Source organism: Propithecus coquereli, unplaced genomic scaffold, assembly GCF_000956105.1.
Source record: "Propithecus coquereli isolate 6110/MARCELLA unplaced genomic scaffold, Pcoq_1.0 Scaffold168, whole genome shotgun sequence".
Lineage (NCBI taxonomy): Eukaryota > Metazoa > Chordata > Mammalia > Primates > Indriidae > Propithecus > Propithecus coquereli.
This window is the reverse complement of record NW_012141413.1, coordinates 1,199,282-1,222,385: the sequence shown is the minus strand read 5'-3', so window position 1 is coordinate 1,222,385 and position 23,104 is coordinate 1,199,282. Positions and strand designations below refer to the sequence as shown.

General features: G+C 44.1%; 2 protein-coding genes across 2 annotated transcripts in view; both read left to right on the top strand.

Annotated features, from left to right (window-relative positions):
• IFT88 (intraflagellar transport 88) overlaps positions 1-11,281 on the top strand; it is a 344,136-nt gene extending 332,855 nt beyond the window's left edge. The window contains exons 21-23 of the mRNA XM_012641668.1: positions 3,243-3,309; positions 10,806-10,916; positions 11,160-11,281. Coding sequence (XP_012497122.1) covers positions 3,243-3,309; positions 10,806-10,916; positions 11,160-11,281 — 300 coding nt within the window. The remainder of the gene's footprint in view (positions 1-3,242; positions 3,310-10,805; positions 10,917-11,159) is intronic.
• A 7,563-nt stretch (positions 11,282-18,844) lies between these two features.
• Positions 18,845-23,104, top strand: part of IL17D (interleukin 17D) — a 16,922-nt gene continuing 12,662 nt past the window's right edge. The window contains exon 1 of the mRNA XM_012641735.1: positions 18,845-19,128. Coding sequence (XP_012497189.1) covers positions 18,845-19,128 — 284 coding nt within the window. The remainder of the gene's footprint in view (positions 19,129-23,104) is intronic.

The following is a 23,104-nucleotide window of genomic DNA, read 5'->3' as shown; positions in this document are numbered from 1 at the left end:
GGTGAATACAGTGGATGATAGAGAGTTTCCAAGTCCAGCCTCTATAGTTTGAACCGCGTTGTTTGTGTGATATTTGGTCAAACGTTGTCTTGCAAGAGGATTGGCCTGTCTCTATTGACCGATCTCAGCTGCTTAATCGAAAGCATCCTCATTACTGTATCCAATCGTTTGCAGTAGACATCTGCTGTAATTGACTGACCAGGTTTCGTGAAGCTGTAGTGGATAATACCAACGCTGGACCACCAAACAGACACCATTGGCTTTTTCTGATGAATATTCAGTTTTGGACTGTGTTTTGGCACTTCATCTTTACCCAACCATTCTGCCAAACGTTTGTGATAGTCAAAAAGAATCCATTTTTCATCACATGTAACAGTACGGTGAAGAAATGGTTTGCCTTTATGTCATGACAGCAAAGAAAGGCAAGCTTTAAGATGATTTCTCTTCTGATGCTCATTTAATTCATGCAGAACCCATCTATCAAGCTTCTTTACGTTGTGGATGTGTTTCAAATGGTCCAAAACTGCTAGAATAGTAATGTCAAACATTGTTGCCAATTCACGCATGGGTTAAGATGGATTCACTTCCACTACAGCTTTCAGCTCATCATTATCCACCTTGGTCTCAGGTCGTCCACGTGGCTCATTTTCAAGATTAAAATCACCAGAACTTCTCAAACCATCGACTTACTCTGTGTTCATTTGCCATATGCTCCCCAAATGTTTTGTTGATATTTGGAACTGTCTGTGCTGCACTGGTTCTATGACAAAACTCATATTTGAAAAGAATATGAATTTTTGACTTATCCATGGTTTCACAAAAATTGCTGTAAAAAAAAAATTTGAAAGATAATCAAAAGCCAAAACATGCATTTGCAAGACTGAGGATGTACCTTCACAATAAAAAAAACAAGAAGTGTCAAAGTGAAATGTGAGAGATATCAACTGTCAAACTTAGCACTTAAGGAAATCGGACATTTCATACTTATTAAACTAATAATTTATTTTCCCATTTTGATTTCTCTTTCTCAAATTGTCAGCCAATAGGGCATGGCATTCTGTTTTTTGGCTTCTGTAGTATATAAAAATACTATTTGTTATAAAATAAAATATAATAAACTTCTGAATTCGGAATGCTCTCCTTTTCTAAATTTGGACTGAAAACTTCTTGTTACCTTTTCTGTATGTTTCTTATTTAGAATCAGTCCCAATGCAAAAACTTAACATTTTTCTTACGTAATTAAAACTTCTTTATAACATCATTGTTAATGCCTACATAATAACTCATTATACAGATATATCTTGATGTATTTAAACATTTCCATGATGTTAGACAATCAAGTATCTTTTTTATAGTTGGTAACTTTCTTTGATCAGTATAATTTTCAGGTGTTTCTTGCTAAAGTTTTTGGCCTCTATGTTCATTTGTGGGAAAGCTCTTCTGTATTGTTGACTTGGGACATTTTGTGAAATAGCCATACGATTCAAACCAGGGGTTTCATAGATAATCACATGAAACCTTTACCTGATACTGCTGAAAAGAATAAAAAATTGACCCTTGGTCTTTATCCCTTTTTTCCCCTGGAAGTGCTGATAATGGCAGAAGTTCGGTGACAGGAAGGAACAGGAGAAATAAAGAGCCTGAAAACCTGTTCCCGAGTCATGTTAGCAGTCTTCATGTTTCTGGTTTCAGTTTTCCCTTTAATTCCACTTTATTACATCTGCTTAACTAGACATTAATAATAACAATGACTAACAGTTACTGAGTTAGGTAAAGGCACTGTTCTAAGCACATTACATATATTAACTAATTTAATCATTGCAGTAATCCCGTGATGTTGGACATGGCACTATTATTGCTATTTTTATAGATGAGAAGACTGAGACTATAGTGGTTTAAGTAACTTCCTCCAGGTCACACAGCTATTAGGAGGCAAATCTATGATTCGGTCCAGGCAGGCTGGCTCCCAAGTCCAGGCTCCTAACTACTATGCCTTATTACCTTATCAATGACAGGAAAATAGGATAATACAAGCACAGTCGTCCCTCTGTATCTAAGGGGGATTTGTTCCAGGAACTGCCCCCCATGTCAAAAATCCAAGGATGCTCAAGTCCTGATACAAAATAGAGTAGTATTTGCATATAACGTATGCACATCCTCCCATGTACCTTAAATCATCTCTAGATTACAATGTAAATACTATGTAAATGGCTAGATACAATGTAAATACTATGTAAATGGCTGTTATACTGTAATTTTATTTGTTAATTTTTATTGTTATTTTTATTAGTTTTTTTCCAAATATTTTTGATTCACAGTCGGTTGAATTTGCAGATGCAGAACCCCACAGATGTGGAAGGTTGACTGTAATGATTTTCTGTTTATATAAGTCCTTATTTAATCTGCATCCAGACAGGTTAGTAACTCATACCAGGAATTAAATTAAAATGTTCCTTGCCATCAGCCTATGATAAATTGGAGTGAAGGGTAGGGTCTCAGAATAGCTCTACTCAAAGTGTGGTCTGTGGACCAGTAGAGCCTCGGAATCACCTGAGAGTTTCTTAGTGTTGAAAGCTTTGGGCCCCACCCCCAGACCTACCCAAACCCTCCCCGGAATTAAAATCTTCGGTGTCTGGACCGCGAATCTATGTGTGTGTTAACAAGTTCTCTAGATGGTTTTTATAGTTGCCAAAGTTTGAGAAGTATTTAAACTTTATACCCTCAAAGAGTCACATTGATCAAATACTAGCTCAGGATATAGGATCTGACTTAATGGGGAAAAAGTAGACATAAAATAAATCAGGCTATGGATTATTTTTAATTGTTTAAAAATGGAAAGAGATTCGTGGAGACTTAAGAGAGGAAGATAAACCCATTCAGGTTTTTGTGGGTCAGGATAATTGTATCTCCCTGAGCTCCCAACTCCTAGTTTAAAATGTTAAAGGTAGAAGTTTTATATAAACAGATTTTTGAGAGAAACTAGTTCTCTTCCTGGAACTATTATAGAAAGGAAGACTGTTCTTTCCATTGTGCTTGGGGACCCACATTCCTGCGTTAAGAAGATGTGGATCCTTTACTTACAAAACAACTCAGCTTGTTTTTCTGTAGAATCAACTCTCAGGTATGATGAATTAATCCTAAGGGTCACATAGTAATGTTAATTTTAAAAATCAACCTTTAGTTATATTCAACTTTGAAGGAATGTCGCTTATTCTTCTAAACTCGTCTTCTTACTGCTCTAGCGCATAAAGTCGGGCAGGGATGGCAGCGGAGGCTCCCGCGGCAAAAGAGAGGGGAGCGCCAGCAGTGGTAAGTGTTTCTCGTTTCCCTAAGAGGCTGGGTCTCACAGATTTCTGGTCCATGGGCTTCTAGAAACATCTTCAAATAATCCAAAAGTGTCCTTTGTCTGTTTTATACACAGTAAAACTTCACTTACTCTAATTAATTTGGTAAGCAATCTGATCTGTAAATGAGTGTAAATGTTTAGCAGATTTCAGTTTATAAATAACCTTGCCTGTTTCTGCTAATTGGTTAATACATGAGTTTTTTGTTTATTAATCAACCTGTCAGGTTGGATGCATTATCATTGATGGGCATACTAATGAGGTTTTACTGTGTTACACTTGTAAATTTTTCATTTGAAGGAAGTACCATGAGAAGTACGATGGTCTTCTAGAACACTGACAGCCCCAAATCTTTAGTCTCACTTTTAGTGTAGCAACAGTGCCAATCTAGGAGTTAGGAGACATGGTACAAGTCCCAGTCTTGATCATGACAAGCATATATGTGTCTTTGGGCGCACGTTGCTGTGGGCTTTCAGGGATTCTAAAGTTCTTTGCATCTCTAAAATTCCTCGACTCTGCGACTTCTTGTGACATCATTACTTAATAAGTTTTATTTAGTTTTCTACCCCTTCTCCCCATGAACAAAAATCTACCTTCTTTCTCTACTACAGGCAGACTGTATAAATTAAACTTAGTAGAAATTTGGTGATTTTAAAGAAGCTAATTGAAAAAATAAATGCCAAATTGGGATCTATAGCTATACCTACATTCTCTCCTATCCATACTCATCACTCTCACGCATTTATGACCCAGCTCCAAGTAACTGCCCAACTGCAGTCTGTCTTGTCTCTTTGTGATCTAGGAGTCAGGACAAAGACAAATGTAGCTCTTAGTTTAGGTAAGCCTTTCTTTCATTCACACGTTTATCAGATGCACACTGTGTGCCAAGCACTGTGCTAAGTGCCAGGGACGTGGGGACAAATTCACCGTGGCTCCTGTGCTCTAGAAAGTTAAAATCTAGTTGGAAAGACACACAAGTTTCTAACGCTGCTGTGAGTGCTGCCATGACAGAGAAATGCACATGTGTTTTCTAACTGTCCTACGGATAGAAACTGCAACTGAGACAGACTCCTTGAATTCAGAGATCCGCCTTGCCGGATATGTGTAGGCAGTTACGGGCATCAGCGGCATGTAGTTCTAGCCAGACCACTTGATTCCCCAAGGGTCAGGCCAACATCTCCGCCTGAACCTCATAGTCCTGTCCTGTTTACTTAGCCCACAGGAAGCAATACCCAGGGCTTGAGAACTGAGTAAAAGCAGCATCGAGTCCGAGTGCCAAAGGCAGTGTGCCACATCAAGGAGCAGTCACTCCTACCTCTTCAGCCTCCGTGGTCTTGCTGTCCCCTGACCCCAGAAATCTCCTTACTTCTGCCACATACACACCATCCCCAAACTCATGCTCAAATAGGTCCATTTGCCCATCTGGGGTTACATTAAATCTGGCCCAGCAATTCTTCACGAGCCAAAGACAGCGTTATAGGCCCACAACCCCTTATGTAAAACCTCTGGGGCTGGGTGTGCTGTGGAATTCAGAACTTTTTGGAGTTATGGTGTCTTAGCCACGTATCACATGTTAGCCATGGAGAGCACCTCTCAGTGAAACATGAATATTCAAACTAAGGATAAATGAAGACTAAATACCTTCATTCAAGTCAGGTTTTATGCCCAAGGAATTCATGTGTTGCCACCTGGAAACTTGGCTTTCAGAGCTCTTTGGAATTGTTGGCCTTTTGGCTAAGATCAAGTGCAGAGCTCTTTGGAGTTTGGAATTGTAGATGAGGGATCATGAACCTATACCAGAAGTGTTCTTAACAGCCAAAAAGTCAGAAGACAAGACATTGTGCATCAGTTAAAAAAAACTCTAGAAGTTTCACCGAACCAACTTGTTGCTACTTGCTCTTCCTTGCTCTTAGGAAACAGGAAATATGTGATATGAGCTCTCTTGAAATTGAGTGTCCCTTTAAGGAGTAATTGTCTTGAACAACCCCTAGGGAAGTATTAATTATTTATTAAACTTCTAGGACCAGTTCACCACCCCTAAGGCCTACACTTTCCTCTGAAAATCTTAGGTTCTTAATAAGCAACCAGTTCCTTCCAAACATCAACAAACTTATGTTAAGTTCTCAGAGCAATCCCTCGTAATTCATAAGCTTATAAAATCTCTCCCTTAAATCCGAGCCTCAGTTTCCCAATGTCTTCACTCTGATAATCTGTCTCAGAGACAGCAGGACCTCCCAAAGAGGTGCTAGAGCATGCCCCAAGCACTGCTGAATAGTGTGGCCCTGCCCCCGAGTCCAGAGGATAGTGTCCAGGGTCCCACCCCAAGAAAGTTCCCCCGGAAGACTGGTGGGATACATCAGATGCATTCCAGATGCCCTGGCGTGAGGAATCACCTGGCCTCCCTGGTGACCTTTCCTGCAGCGCTCCTTCAGTCCCGTGGGGCTCAGAACAGCAGAGTGCTGTGCCCTGCCTGGGACCTCCTCCGGTCGGGGTTAGGGCGGTGAAGAGGGGCTGAGGAAGGAAAGCAGGGCTGGCCGCCCCAGATCTGATACCTGTGTGCAAGAAAGAGAGGCCTTCTTGTTGAACAGTCATCTCCTCTTCCTGACCCCCTGCTGCCGCTTTTTCATTGTTAATCAATTTTCCTTTCTCTCATCTAATCCAACGCAAATAGTTCTGGTGCACAAATAAGCTTTCTTCTCATATGAGGGACTTTCAGAGTAGAAACTCTGTGCTTGTGAGGCATCTTACTAGGAGGGTTTCATGTTACTTGGTTCTCTTGGCACAAGTTTAAAGCACTAGACAGTCCCTTTTGGGGTGCTTTTCCCCCTATCATTTGCCCTTTTGCCCTTGATTTGCTGACACCGTAAGTTCTGTGTCATCCTAGACTTCTTCACTTCCCCCTGCAGCCTAGTTTGGACGCCTCTTGTGCTGCTTGTGCTGGCTCCACCCTGACACTTTTGTAGGAATCATATTTTCTGTTTCCTTTCTCCAGTTCTCAGCACAGGCCATGCTCCAAGGCTGGCCCTGGCTTTGAAGTCAGAATAAACCAGGCTATGGGGATGCCTCTCTCCCTTTCTCCTTCCTTTTGCCTGGGGGGCCCTCCCAGGGTACCTGCAGCCCACTGTGGATGCGCCCCATCCTCACAACAGCCACTCCCTGGGCACTCTGTGGGTAGTGTCCCTTACCCATTCTCATTCCCCGTTTAGGAATTCCCAGGACAAACCTACAGGTAAAAAGGAGCCCGGTCTCCCGCATCTTCCACCTCTAACCTGTGAAACCTAGAAATGGACCTTTACATCTTAGAATGGAAATATTCAGCCCTCTGCCTGCATTAGGTTCATAGTTCAGATCAGGCGAAGGGACAGTTTTTATGTGAATCCACAGGAGGCCTGCCTGAAGCTAGTTTAAGTATACTACGTTAAAACAAATGCAGCGCCTCCACTAGATTTTTAAAGTACTGCCTAGGATAGAGGACCATAAGGAACTTTAACTAGTGTATCTGAATTATTGATTTATATTATATAGCTGTTTTTGAAATGTTTAAGGGCCTCGTAAACTGTTGTGGGTTTTTTGTTTTGTGGATCAGACCAGTCTCATTGCAGACTCATCATTGCTGTTAATTTGTGTAGTGAACTGTAGCCCCTTCTTCGGCGGTTCTCAAACTCTGGTGTATATCACCTGGAAGAATCACCTGGAAGCCTTGTTAAACAGACTGCTGAATCCCACCCCCAGAGTTTCAGACTCAGTCAGCCTGTGCTGGGGCCCAGGAATATGAACATCTAACAAGCTCCCAGGCGACAACTGCTGCCGCTGCTGGTCCTGGAACCACGCTGAGAGAACCGCAGTGCTATATTAAATGAAATAGTGCTGAGACCCAGTGTACTAGAGTGGATAAGTAAAGGTCACTGCTGCTATTACCAACACAGCCAAATTCCCAGTATGTGACAGTCTTTAGTCATCCAGCTACAGCCTCACACCCTGGTGCTGTCACTCCAAGGGTGTCACCTTGGGGAGCTTCCATAAGGTGGCATGAGCATTATGTGCATAACCCGTGGAACCAGCGCACACACGGCCTGGCACGTCCCAGATGCTTAGTAAATGGTAGCTACTGTTATTGTCGTTACTTGGTACAAATTGCATTGAAAAGAATAGGGCTTGGTTTAGACTTTTTGATATCCCAAGATTTTCAGTACTTTGTTTTTTACACAGTTAACATGAAATGAACTTACTTTAACTACTTGCAGTAAAAATGCATTACTTTTTTAAATGCAAAATTTGAGGGTAGGGTTTTAGCAACTCAGTGCCAAAACATCAATTCAGAAAAAAAATTAAATCAAGTCACACTGAAAGTCAGCTTCCAAAAGCAAAGCTATTTTCTATGATTTCAAAGTCTTGATAGTTAATGTTATTTATATTCTCCACGGATAAACTGATGAAGAGAATGACCATATTCCTGCCTGTTGTGTTGGCTGCATTTAAAAGGGCAGGAAATTCACAGAACACATCTGCTTCTCATGTGTAGCTATCCTTAAGACTCAAGAACGCCTTCTCATATGGCATTTTCTATTTTTGCATGATAGTGACATTTTGTGACTGACTTTGAGTACGGTGTTATTAAGGTTTCATTTTTAAATTGCTTTTTTGTTTACTCTGTGTATCTTTTAATGGCTTGCTGTATTTTTTGAGTTTGATTTTAATTATGTCTTGGGTGTGAACTTTTCCTATGAAAATGCATCAATTTTACGCTGAAAATAATTTTATAATGAAAATCAGGATAATATGACTCAGTGAACAGAAATTCACTTTATGGTCACTTTTTGAGGAACGTCTCTTTTATAAAGTACATTGTAACCATGTTTTATTTTCTTTTTAAAAACCTGAAGTTGTATTTTAAAATTATAGACCAAGGGTAAGCTTGGCTAGAACACCTTTCCACAGTTTCGCTGGGCCTTGATGGTGTCACAGAGAGTGAACAAGTCGTGCTCAGTGCCCGCCAGGGGTGGAGAGACACAGAGATTACTGTCTAGGAGCGTACACTCTGAGGAGGCGCGCACACCCAAAGACGAAGGGACCAGGCCGAAAAACGCAGCCTGCGGGGAGGAAGCGCTGGGGCTACGGGAGGAGAGTCTCGAGAGGCCCGAGGGCAGGTGCTGTCCTTTCTCTGAGGATCTCTCCTGTTAGCTTCAGTCCCAACTTGAGTCCCCTTCACCCTAGAGACTTAGATCGCAGTCTTGAGGGACACCCTCATATCCGATGACTTTGGGGTAGCTTGATGAATAATTAATGTTAACAGCACTGTAGTATGAAGTTGTCTCCTGTTACAGTTCCAGGAGAAATTTGCATATGCTAGTGTCCCCTGCTGGTCCAATCTGCTAATGAGTCCCCTGTGTTCTGCTACAGTAATTCTCTAAGCTGGGGTTGGCAGGCTTTATCTGTAAAGGGCCAGATGATGAACAGTTTGGGCTCGGGGCTACATCTCCTCTGTGGGGACTGCGGCACTCTGCCGTTGTATCTCAAAAGCAACTGTAAACCACATGTAAGTGGGTGTGATGGCGTTCTATAGAACCTAATTGTTGGACACTGAAATTTAAATGTCATAACTTTCGTGTGTCATGAAATATCATTCTTCTTTGCTTTTCTTCCCAACCATTTAAAAATATGCAAACCATTCTTAGCTCGCTGGATGTATAAAAACAAGCTGGGTCAGACTATAGTTTGCTAATCTCTGCTCTAAGCCATACTCTCCATGAATATTCCTGGTAATGACAGGTGGAGCCTAGGAATTATCCTTTTGATCAAAGCACCGGTTACAGTCTCGAGTCTGAGTGTGCAGGGTTTTGTTGCTAACTTACATCTATATAAAAAGTGAAGTAAAGGAAATATTGCCTGGAGAAATGGTTTTCAAACTTTATTGACCTGAGTGCTCACTTAGCAGTTTGAAAGACACCCATGTACATTTCTGGATGGAAAAAAAATGACCTTATTTTAACAAAAAATTAGAGAGGAACAAAATAATTAAAAACATACTAGGCCGGGCGTGGTGGCTCACGCCTGTAATCCTAGCACTCTGGGAGGCCCAGGCGGGCGAATTGTTTGAGCTCAGGAGTTCGAGACTAGCCTGAGCAAGAGCGAGACCCCGTCTCTACTAAAAATAGAAAGAAATTAATTGGACAACTAAAAATATAGAGAAAAAATTAGCCGGGCATGGTGGCGCATGCCTGTAGTCCCAGCTACTCGGGAGGCTGAGGCAGGAGGATCGCTTGAGCCCAGGAGTCTGAGGTTGCTGTGAGCTAGGATGACGCCTCGGCACTCACTCTAGCCAGGGCAACAGAGTGAGACTCTGTCTCAAAAAAAAAAAAAACATACTAAAGTGTGTAGACATAATGCATCAAATTGAGGCATTTTATTTTCTAGTAACATCAATGGTAGGAGAAATGATAATGTTTTGGATAAGAACCCAGAGGAGACTTACGATATTGGATCAGTTGGCTAATCTTAAAATGTGGGAATTTTAAAAACTGTCTTGTTTCAAATTTATTCCCAGAGACATTACCAGTAAACTAAAATATGAAGTACCCTCCAAAAGGAAATGATCAGTGTATATTGGTGGACAGCTCTCATTAAAAGTAAAGCTTACATGATATTAAAGAAAAAATATATACCATTGTAGGAATTTTAAGGGGAAGAAATAAAAACCGGGGGTGGGGGTGGCTGGAGGATTGGTTCTTTTAGAAAATGTAATAATAGAAATTTAGGGTTAAAAAGTACTACTGATGTTTCCTACTAACATTAGTGTTCAGACCTATCTGAACATCTTCAGTGAAACAGATTGCATTCTTTCCTAAGACACGCATTCGTATTTGGGCAGCTGTAATTCTTTTTAAGTTTTTCCTTATTGAGCCAAAATCTATCTTACTATACAGGGGAAATCTAATCCCCTTCTGTACGAACATTCTTCAAATGTTTGAAGAAAGTGATTGTGTGATCTAGGTTCTCTGCCACCCAGGTTAAGCTTACCTCACCTCCTCTGCTATTTTTCTTATAATGTCGTTTTAGGGCTTCTCATCAGCCTTGATATGAGGTCGACGATACAGCTCAGACTGATCTTATGACTTCCCATTTGTTATTTCTTCAGATGCTATTTGGTCTTTGCTAGGTTATACTAGTTAGGGTAGTCTTCTAACTTCTCATAAATTCTTCTATAAAGTTGAAACCTATAAACACACATTTGAAAGAATACATATAAAGACTACTCTTACATGATGTTTTATCTATGTTGTAGATTTCCTACAAGAGATTTCTTTTAAATATCAGAAATCAAGAATGACACCCCTAAGAAGTTGGCTTCCAGATGAAACAGCCTGCCTATTTCTCGGCAAATAAGTATGCTTTAAGATGCATAATATAGTGTTATGTTTCTCAACATATTAAACAAATGCATTTTTATTTCTGTGTTTTCAGACAGTGGCCAGAACTGTAGTGCCAGTAGTAAAGGTGAACGACTAAGTGCCAGACTCAGAGCTTTCCCTGGGACAAATGAACCTTATGAAAGTAGCAGTAACAGAGAAATAGGCAAGTGCTGGCCCTCCCCACCCAGTTCCTGCAGTGTAGCAGGTCTGAAGAAGACTGGTGAGATGGCAAAAATGTGTAATTGGGAATTATTAAGAATTTGATATTTACAGACAAAATTTTAAATGACTTGGGAGACCATTTCTGTTCACTCTGAGTTGTCAGTTTTGATGATGAACTAATTGGTTTCATATTTATTTTATTTTTCTATGTAACTCTAATGTAACAATCTGTTTTGAAACCTAGATGCCTCCTACGTGGATCCACTGGGCCCTCAAGTAGAAAGACCAAAAACTGCAGCCAAAAAAAGAATCGACGAGGATGATTTTGCTGATGAAGAGTTAGGAGATGATTTGCTTCCAGAATAATAATATACACTTTAACATGTTCTTTATTAAAGGAAAGAAATCACCTTACAAGATAATACTCATGTTAAACTTTGGATTAAATATTCAAACTTCAACTGTATACACTGTCAAAACTTTAAATAAGTGTATTCTGTTCTATTAGTTTGGATTTAAGTTTTTTGTTTTTTTTTATGGAATAAAAACATGTGAAACTCATACTGTAGGCTACTGACTTCCTTACCTTTTTGAGAACATTGACCCACATGAAGAAATGAATTTTGTAGCATGACCTAGTACCTAGATACCCATATATAAATATGTGTATTCACAAAAATTTGCCTTTATTATTGCAGTTCATGCTGATATTTTCAATAATTTCATTAAAAATAAAGTACTAGTAGTGAAATCACTACATTGATTTCATGGCTTGCAGCTTGAAAAATACTGTGTTAGGATATATACATGATGAATATTCAAGCTAAATTGCTTGGAGTTCAAAAACTATAAGTCTTTGGAAGTTTTTTGCCTCATGGGGATTATAACACCATGAAAACAATGGTGTTTTAGAAGCAATATAAAGTTTAATGAGAGAAAATACCAAACCATAACCCTATTGCTCTTTTCTGTAGTTCCTTTCTGCTTTCAGCCCAGTGGTATGTACCAATAACACAGCAAGGACAGCTCCAAGATTGCTTTTCCCATTTGTGACTTGGCATGGGGTAGAAGGCAAAACTGCCTGCATTCTTCTTTAGCAGTGTGTTTGGCTGGTCTAGACCGTCCAGAGGAATTACAGTGATGGGGCGATCAGAAGTGGTTCGTCTTTAACAGCACACTAGAGAGAATGGAACCCTCCGTCTTATTTAACATCACCTCTACAATGTGCATGCTGTTAGCTGCAGGAGCAGGAACATCAAAACTAGACCACATTCCCTGCTTCCAAGGTAGGTTATGATCTAATGAAGGAGACATCCAACAAATACACTAACCATCAAGTATGTGCAGAGAATTATTCAAGATTCTGGGGATACAGTAGTGAACAACACAGAACTATACACTGCCCTCAAGGAGCTTGAATTCTCATGGGAAAGATAGATAATAAATATATTTTTAAAAGGACTTTAGATATTGTTAAGTACAGTTATGAAATGGAGTAATGCAATAGGTAGCGATCGTGGTGGAGGAGGGTCTCTAAGGTGTCCTTTGCATTAGCACTAAAAGGGTGAAAAGAAAGCAACATTCTAGGCAGAAGGAACAAGTGCCTACACACTGAAAAAAGAATAATCCAGATGTGTTAGAGGGTTAGTTGCTGAGTTGCAGTGATAGTGAAGTAGAGGGTCTGGAGCCCTACAGTGTGGGTGGCGTACCAAATTGCAGCAAAGGGAAAGGAGATGAGGTGCAAAAGGCAGACAGGGTCCAGATCACATAGCCTTATAGAAAGAGTTTGGATCTTATTCTAATTATGATAATGAGAAACGCTTAGGGGTTTTATGCAAAGGAGGTGAGGGATGTGCTTTCATTTAACCTTTAGAAACAAGCAATCACACTGGTTGCCATAAAGATGAATTGAGGTGGGCAAGTGGGGTGGAAAGGAAGGGTTGAAACTACTAGCAGTAACCTTGGTTAGAGATGAAGGCAATGGAGACCAGATTTTTAGCAATGGAAATTGTGAGAATTGGTCAGATTCAGCATGCATTTGCAGGCAGAGCTGAGCAGACTTACTGAGGGATTTGATATGGATTGTGAGGGGAAGAGGAAAGGATGATGACAAAATTTGCAGCTGAGGAACTGATTGGCTATTGTTGCCTTTTACTGAGTTAGGAGTAGATGTGGGGGGAATAAGTAGTCATGTTTTAGCCATGCTATATCCAATCTCTGAAACATCCAACTTGAGATACAAAAAATGCAGTTATAGTTAAAAATCTGGAGTTCACAGAAGAGGTAAGGGCTACAGATACAGATTTGGGACCCATCAGTGTACTCAATAGTATTTAATACCCTGAGACTGGATGAGATCACTAAGCTCTGAGAGTGAGGATAGAGAAAAGAAGTCGTCTAAGCAATGTGTCCTCAAGCACATACGGAGGTCAGGAGGAAAAAGATGGCCTGGCAAAAGAGACTAAGGAGCAACAAGTGATGTAGGAGGTTTCAAAATTGAGGGAGTGGTATTTCCAGTTCTAAGGAGGATACAGTAGGTCATGGCAGGCCAATGCTACTCTGTAACAACTGGGGTGAGGGGGATCATTGCAAAAGTCATATTCAAAGTCACCAGAGAACTGTGGAAGCAATGAGACGAAATCAAAATTCCAGAGAGGAAAGAGCCATTTCTAGATGAGCTGATGATCCTGGCTATTTTAATCTCTGGAAATATTTGCCAATTCTGGGTATGGGCTGAGAATTGGGCTCTACTCAGGGGAAAGGGTTCATGTAAGGGGGAAGAGAAACTAGCAGAGGTTTTCATGGTCATGTGGGATTGGCATAACAAGTTGGAAACTTAGAGAAGCCCCAAACCTATGGCTGGTGTTCCACCATGGGCATTCGCTGGAGTGGTGCTCCAGCTGCGGTAATGCTGGAAGCTGAGAAACTGAGATGGAGCCTTTTAAAGGCTTAGTTAAACCTCTCATAGTCCTTAGGGGACAAAGTCCTGCTAGCGGGAACGACTTTTCACAAACACACAATTAGTCTATCCTCAAGACATTTGCTATTTTATGAATCTGTGTGGGGCAGGAGGATAATGGTCTAAATTCAAAACCTCCAGGGGCTGACTTGACTCTCCATTTGCCTCAGCTGAGGAGACAGATCTTCCAGGCTCTTAGTCAAAATCCTGCAAGAACACATGAAGCAAGTGGTGGACTGATTGTACAAAATTGCAACCTGGCCCAATCCCTGATTGAATTGAGGTAGTCAATCCCCAATTCTCTCTGCCTAGCAGAGGAATGAGGATCTTTTTCTGATAACTATCATTTGTAGTATCTATGGTTCTTGTATATATGATGCTTGGCATACAATAAAAAATAACTAGAATGCAAGAAAATATGACAAATAATCAGGAGAAAACATAAACAGAAGCAGACCCCTAGATAATCCAGATAATGGATTTAACAAACAAAGTTAAACAATGGAGTTTAACTATGATTAGTGTATTAAATAAAATAGAGAAAAGATAGACAAAATGGATAAAAAGATGGAGAATTTCAATAGAATATTGGAATCTATGAAAAGAATAAAATGAATAACCTAGAACTGAAAGATACCATATCTGAAATTAACTTATTTGCATGGATTGAACAATGTACTGGACACGGCAGCAGTCAGGACTAGTGAATAGGTCAACAGAAAATATCCAAACTGAAGCACGGAGAGAAATAAGTATGGAAAAACAAAGCAGATGATAAAAGACATTTGGGACATAGTCGAGAGTAAATATTATAATAGGAATCCCAGAAGGAGAGGAAAGAGAGAACAGGGTAGAAGTAACATTTGAAGAGATAGTGTCTAGAATTTTCCCAAATTGATGAAAGACATCAACCCACAAATTTAGGAAGCTCAGTGAGACACCAAGGGGAATAGATATAAAGAAAACTATACTCTGGATATATTATGCTCAAACTATTGAAAATGAAAGACAAAGAAATTCTTTAATCAGAATAAAAAGGACACATTAGTTTCAGAAGCACATTAATGAGACTTATGGGTAACTTTTCTATAGAAACTATGGAACCAGAAGACAATAGAATTATATCCCTGAGGTGCTGAAAATCAAAATAAAAGTAAAAAAAACTACCATCCTAGAATTCTATTCCAGTGACTATATCCTATAAACTTTCAGGTTAAAGACTTTTCAGACAAAATTTGAGAAAATTACTAGAAGACAAGCTCTACAAAAAATACTACAAGTTCTACAGGCTGAAGGAAAACGATTCTGGAAGAAAGCATGAAATGACAGAAAGAATGAAAAGCACCAGAAAGGTATGAGAATATATAAAAGAATATTGACTATTTAAAACAATAATAATGCCTTGTGGGGTTCTTAACATACATAGAAATAAAATATGTGACAATATTAGCCCAGAGATTGGGATTGGGTGTTAAACTGTTGTAAGGTTCATTCAGACAGTGCTAGACTCCAATAAGTCAAGGATACATATTGAAGTCTCTAGTTTTTTCCCCATCTCCAGTGGGGAAAAAAGAATGTATATTTTAAAAGCTAATAGTACAACTAATAAAATATAGAATAGAGTTAGAAAATCACCATTTTGCAACCACCACAATAGTAATTAATTTAAGCAAGAATCATTAATGGATGCTAAAGCAAATGAAGGAAACTTTGATGAGAATAGTATATTAACATGGCCTCAGAGTTTTTTCCCCACAAATTCTTGATACACTGAGAGGGCACAAGATTACCTAGTTAATATTCCTGCCAAAAAATAATCTGAATCTAATCATGAGGAAGTATTCTACATTGAGGAATGTTCTACAAAATACCTGTCGGGTACTTTCCAAAAATGTCAAGGCCATGAAAGAACTGGGAAATCTAAACTAGACCAAAAAGGAAGTAAGGACTTGAGTGGAATGATTAGTGAAAAGTGGCAGGGTTAGAGGTCTGAATGAGATCAGAGAATTGTAGGAGTCGGTAAGGATAGAAGGTGATTGTGTCAGGGAACAGGATATTTGAAATCAGATGTTTGGATGTGGTACAGTTATTGGTGATGACAATAACTTGGAGATGACTGTATGATTTGATAGTTGAGACAGAAAAAAAGACAACTGGAACTAACATAGTCATTTAGAAATCAGGGTGTTAAAGCAACTGTGTGCAAGTTAAAGTTGCCAGGAATGATAGATTCAGGTGCTAAAATCATCAATGCATAAATGGAGTGATGGGAATATCTGAGCACAGTCCTTTAAATGAGAACAAGAGGTTTGAATATATACGCACATCAGTAACCCAAGAAGATAAGCATGGAAGTAGCCAACCACACATTGGCTTTTAGAGTTATGGTGCCTAAGAATGTTTTAAAAGATTTTCCCCAACAGCTTGGTCCGTGCTAAGGAGTGTTGCAGCCGTGTTGGTTCAGGGTGGCTGAGTAAACCAGGGGATGACAGGAAGGGAAAAGAGAGGACTGAAAATCAAGCTTGTGTGACTACAGTGATGGAAACATCTTCAGGAGAGAACACTGCAGATACAATAGTTTCTAAGGGAACGTATGAACTTGGTTTTGAATATTCTGTTGCCTTTTTCTCACTTGTGTGTCTTAAATTTAGACTTAACTATTAATATGTTTATTTTGCATCTTCAAAAATGGTTGAAATTTGAAGGGAATTCATTATAGAGAACTAAAACATTTGCCCCTGTTAATAAGACTTTTTCTGAACTGTTTAGTCTCACAAAGATGAATTTTATGTTCTACCAAATAGGTGAGCATTTTCAGTAATTTGTGATCTTTCACAAAATGAAAATTATTGGAAAGTAAATATTTTCTTTCCCACTTCCAAGATAATCAGAGAAGAGAGAAATTGCCATGTTACCCAACAATGGAATATTTTGTTAAGTAATATACAGAATTAAGTCTGGCACTGTGGCTCCTTCCATATCCATGGATGCCGAAATGAGAAAATGAGACATACCGAGTATGTCTATGAAACTCTTGTAATGATAATCTCTCTCTCCTAAAGGCTTCCCACACTTTTCTTTTTTTCAAATAAAAAATAAGCACTGTTTGAGAACTAGTAGACCTTTATTCCCATTTTACTGGAAAGGAAACAAAGAACATGAACAATTTACCTATTAGTCAGAAAAACAGTGTTTTATAACTCAAAACAAGTGTTCACTCGCTAAGAGCTGTAAATTACTTAAACTAGAGATTTCAGTGGGATTTTTAGCAGTAAATAAATTACTAAGCTCCTTAGTTACAGAACATTCAAGGCCTATAAAAGTGTGTTTCTACACAGCGTAACTGTAATGTAACCAATGGTTACATTACGGTTTACAATTCAAATACCAAAGCTGCAAACCATTTAGGGGATCATAAATTACATACTTTGTACACGTTCAAAAAGATTTCAGCTGGGATTATTTTCAAAGCATGACTGCTTTAAAATGATATTCATTAGCCTGCCATCTAGAAAGCATTAAGCGTTTATTTGTAGAATGAACAAATGAGCAAGTTTTCTAATGTTATGAAGTACAATATAGTCCTTCATTTAAGTATATTTCCTTTAATTTATTCACAGAATATCAGGCTCATTTTCTATGGCTGCTTGCATTTAGAATTTATTATCACGGAGTAGGAGTTCTCCAACATTGTAATAATAGACCAAGTGATGCCCACTTCCAGCCGTAAGTGTCAGCTGGGGGAGTACTTAGTACTTTCAACGTCGTCTGATGGAGGCACAGGATCATTTTACCGGCGTTCGGGAGAAAGGAGAAACAGCCTCCTCTCACCTTATTAAAAATAGAGATTTTTTTAAATCTTCAATATATTTCTTTGAATTATGGAATCTCAAAAGAGGAAGTAGCCATAGGCGGAGAATCCTTCTAGGTTTCGAGCTCATTCTTTTTCCAGGTGGCCCACTCTATTCTTGGATTGGCTTAGCTATTCGAGAAACCTTTCTCCTGAGCCAAAATCTGCCTCCCCCAACTCCGTTCTGGAGCCGCCGGGGCCAGTTACCACCTCCTTCTTCAGCCAGTCAGGACCGCACCAGTCCACGCCGAGCCAGACTTCTCCCCCTCCTCCTCCTCCTCCGCGACGCACACAGACGGCAGCCGCCCGCTCCGGGTCCACGCTGCTCGGAGCCCCCGGTTTGTGTGGCCCTTGTATGTATTCCGCTAAGGAACCGCCGCACAACGCCACCTCAAAACAAGTCTGAAGGCGTTTCGGGGGAGATGCTGGGGACTCTGGTGAGTACACGTCATAAGTGACAAGATGTTTTAATTCCCGGAGGCAAAGGGTGCAGCGGGGCCGCTCGGTGTCTGCGGACCCGGGCGGCACCCCGCGGTCCGCGGAGGAACGCCGCAGGGGCTTCTTGCGCTAAGGCAGGTCCCGGGACCCCGCGCGGGCTGGGGGGCCGGGCGCCGCGGGGGCGGGCGGATGACGAGGCGTGGGGGCGTGAGTCTGCGAGGCGGCGGGTCCGAGCGTCGCTGGCGCGGCGGGCTCCGCGGGCTCCCTCGCAGGCCGGCGGGCGCGGCGCGGGCATGGCGCGCCCGGGGGTAAGCGGCGCGGCGGCGTCACAGGCACTCGCAGCCAGCCGCGCAGCAGCCCGGCATGCACACGCACACGTGCACGCGCGCCCCGCACCCGCCCCAAGCACGCCCCCCGGCTCGGGGCGGTGGCGGCGGCGGGGGTCGGGGTCGAGCGGGCCGGCGCCGAGCTGGGCCCCGGGTCCCCCGCGGGCGGCGGGCCGGCGGGGAGGGCGCTCGGGGGCCCGTCCGCACGGCACCCATCCTCCGGGCCGGCCTCACGGGCTGCGAGGCGATGGGAGGCGCCCACCGGCTCCAGACGCCGCGGGCGGGGCGCGGGGCGGGGGCGCGGGCGGCGTCCTCCGGCGCGCGGGCGCTGAGCGCGGCCTGTCCCGCAGGTCTGGATGCTGGTGGCCGGCTTCCTGTTGGCGCTGCCGCCCGGCCGGGCCGCCCTGAGGGCGGGCAGGCGCCCGGCGCGGCCGCGGGGCTGTGCGGACCGGCCCGAGGAGCTCCTGGAGCAGCTGTACGGGCGGCTGGCGGCCGGCGTGCTCGGCGCCTTCCACCACACACTGCAGCTGGGGCCGCGCGAGCAGGCGCGCAACGCAAGCTGCCCGGCAGGGGGCAGGCCCGCCGACCGCCGCTTCCGGCCGCCCACCAACCTGCGTAGCGTGTCGCCCTGGGCCTACAGGTGAGCGGGGCGCGCGCGGGCCGCGGGAGGGCGGGGCGATGCGGGGAGGTGGGCGGGGCGGTGCTGGGTGGGTGGATAGCAGAGTGAAGGGGCGGGGCGAGTGGGGCGGGGCGGGTGGGTGGAGAGCCTGAGTTGGGAGTTGGGGGCTGTGGCGACCACAGAGGTCACCTCCATGACCCCCCCTGAAGGAATGCTGCTCCCCTTGTTTACGCTTCCATTATTTCATACGCACAGATGTCTCGAACACTGCTCTTTGCCAGGGCTAAATGGCTTGCACAAGGCACTCGCCAAGTGATCTTTTGCTCATTCCTGCCGCATCTTGCCCCGAGGCCGTGGCAGTCTGGACTGGGCAGCACCGACGTTCTCGGGCGCCGTGTGGCCAGAGCCTGCGGGGCACGGAGCGGGGAGCACACCCTCTGAGGCTGCGTAGCTTCCGGGCCAGGAGTGTGGGGGCATTTGGGAAGGAAACTGTAATACCAAGCAGAACGCGATGTGAAAAGTTTCCAGTGTGTGGCGGCTTAAAGCTGGGGCGGGAGATGACACTTTAGAGGGTGGAGATGGCATTCGAAATGCACTGTGGCGAATGGGCAAGGTTCTCAGCCTGGCCCGGTAGAGAGGTCCCTTCAGAAGAAAGGGCCAGCCTGCGGGCAGGGAAGGCTGGGAGTGTTGGGGGTGTCCTCAGCAGGCGCCGTGCCCGTGTCTGCCCCGGAGGGAAGGGCCCACAGGCTAGCAGGGGCACCCTGAGGAGCCAGCCAGCTACCACAGAGAGTCCAGGACAAGCGCAGTCCTGAGGGAAGGGACAGCTTATGGCAGGGGAAGGAAGCCGGGTGTTTGCCTGCGGTGAGGGTGTCAGCCCAGGCTGGAGGCAAGCCCAGGAGCTCGATCAGGGCCTCGGCCGCAGTGCTCAGTTTGCCGCTTATCCAGCGGATGCTTTCTGATCAAGGAAGCTGTGTGAAGCCACTTTGCATTTGGGAGGGTGTTTTAGGATGGGGGATGGGCTGGACAGTGCAGTTGGAGCAAAAGGCAGAGACGGTCTCAACTCAGGCGGTGCTGCAGAGAAGGGGAGGCTCGGCTCAGTGTGAGAGATACGAATTAAAGAAGTACAGGGTGTTTGTTTTTCCACTCTTTACATACTTCACTTAGGATGATGGTCTCCAGCTCCATCCAAATTGTTGCAAAAGGCAGCGGTCCCCAACCTTTGTGGCACCAGGGACCAGTATTCATGGAAGACAGGTTTTCCACGGACAGGGGGTGGGGGTGAGGACTTGGGGGCGGAGCTCAGGCAGTGATGCGAGCAGTGGGGAGCGGCTGTACATACAGATGAAGCTTCACTCACTCGCCACTCGCTCTTGCTGTGGGCCTGGTTCCTAAGTTTCATGGAAGACAAGTTTTTGAGGGGGAGAGGGTGGGGCTCTGCAGCCTGGTCCTTAACAGTCTGCATACCGGGGGTCGGGGACCACAGGCAAAAGGCATTAAGTCATCGTTCTTTGTGGCTGAGTAGTACTCCGTGGTATACATATGCCACATTTTGTTAATCCACTCATGAATTGATGGGCAGTATTATAAAAGCGATCCATGTAAACAAAACAAAACAAAGTATACTATAATTAAGAATTTTACTTTATTTGTTAAGCTTTCAGGGACCGGATTAAATCCCCTACTCTTGCTTAAAAAAAAAAAAAAAAAGTAGTACAGGGCTGGCACCGTGGCTCACGCCTGTGAGCCTGTGATCCTAGCGCTCTGGGAGGCTGAGGCGGGAGGATCGCTTGAGCTCAGGAGTTCGAGACCAACCTGAGCAAGAGCGAGACCCTGTTTCTACAAAAGTTGCAGTGAGCTATGATGATGCCACTGCACTCTAGCTGGGGTGACAGAGTGAGACCCTGTCTCAAAACAAAAAAAAGACAGGGACAGGATTTAGTGGGTGACTGATTCTGTGTGGGAGCGAGGGAAGAGGGGCACAAACATGTCATGGGTCAAGGCTTTAGTCACACTGCTAAGGGGACAGTCAGAGAGTGCATAGATTCTGCCTAAAATGCATCTGGGCTCCCCCAAGTGTCCCCGCTTTGGCTGTGGGTAGGGGGTTTCCTTTTCCTCGGCGCCAGGCAGGAACCCAGGCCTGTCCTGGGACGCAGACGTGTAGGGCCTCCGTCCACGTGGCCGAGCCCTCGCAGAGCCCCTCCACAGGGATGCCAGGCCAGGGCCCCTCCTGCCCTCTCACTCCTCTCCTTCAGCTGGTGCCCCAGACACACTGTGGGACCATTCATTCTGGTGGCTTCGTTCTCTTGCTCTTCCTCTCTCTTCCCACCATTCCCAGGACCCAAAAGTGTAGGCTGTGGTATTGTCCTTCTTCCTCCCACCTCATGGTGTGCCTTTGACCAGTACGAAGGATTAAAGGCTCTTGGGACCCTCAAGACTACAGTCTGGCCTCTCTGGACAGAAGCTGCTGCTTCTGATCTCTCTGTAGCCAAATCTCACCTCTCCGGACAAGTCCAGGCATCCGCCGGGCTAGGTCGAAGGCACAGAATGCCACACGGCAGTGAGCTCCAGGCCCCACTCTGCGTGTCTCCCATGTTTCTGGCTTGGTCGTTGAGACGGCACTTAAGCAAAATGGGGAAACAGAATTAGGTGCCAGTGTTTGGGAAGGAAAGAATGAGTTATCATGGTATCGAGCCTGTTGAGTGTTACCTGCCTGAGGGGCGTACGGGTGATAGTGGCCGGCCAGCCATGGACGTGGGCGTCGGCGCCCAGGAGCGCACGGGGCTGGAGGGCAAATGGGGAGTTAGCAGGAAGTTTAACTGAGTTGCCCTTGCTGCAGACCGACGCCTGTGCCTCCCCAGGCGGGACTGGGAGCAGCAGGAGGAGGGAGTGACAGAGGGAGGTTACAGAGAAGGACATACAGGGTTGGGGTTCAGGGGGGACCCAGTCCGGGCTGCCTGGCTCTGCGGGATGAGACTATTCCCCGTGGGCAATGGAGGCCGGGTGGCTTGCACCCCTGAAGGAAAGACGGCCTTCAGGGGACAGGTGCTGGGCCAGGACTCCAGACCGCTGGCCACTAAAGCTGGCCTTGCCTGGTCTCTTGCCAGGAGACCCCTCTCTGCGCTCATCCCCTCATCCCTCTGATCACCTCTCACCGCCTCCTGGGTTATTGGAAAGATGAGAAAAGGCGAGGCCCGTGGAAGTGCAGCCGGGGTGGTCAGCGCGGGGTTCAGGTGGTGTTTCCAAAGGCGCGGCAGTCGGGCTCTGGGCACGGGCTGCAGTGGGAAGCACCGCCGCGCGCAGACGGATCGCTGTGGGTGGATGAGATGGGTTTCACGATAGGCGCTGGGACATGCAGGCTGTCCACAGCTCTGGGGCAAGGGTTGGATCATTCAGTAAATGGCGTCGGGACAGCCTGGACCTCACTCCTATAAGAAAATAAATTCCAGATGATTGGAAGATTTAAATGTAAAAAATAAAACCACAAAACCAGAGAAAAACACAAGCAATGATATTTATAATCTTGGAGTGGAGGAGGCCCATTTAGCAACTCACAGTCCCCAAAAGTCATAAAAGACAAGATTGAGAAATGCAATTACGTAATTATACACCCCTTCTTCTTGGCAAAATAAGATAAGAAAAATACAAGAGCAGACTGGGAAAAAATGTTCGCAACTCCTATCACAAAGGGTTCAGGGCTCATTTTCTAAAGAGCGCCTGCAAACCAGTCAGAAAAAGATCAATGTGTTGGAAAGATGAGCTAAAGTCAAGGACCTTTCCCGGGAAAGATCAAGTGACTCAGATGCTGGACACAGGGAGAGACCCTAACTAAAGGCATAAGTGAAATTCGTGTTAGGACTATACTGAAACGCCCCCCGCCTTTTTTTTTTTTTTTTTTTGGCACCCAGCAGTCTGCATTGGCAAAGGTGTGAAGGAAAAGGCATTTTCATCCAGTAGAGGGGTGTGTGAATCAGCATAACTTTTATGGAGGGCAATGGGG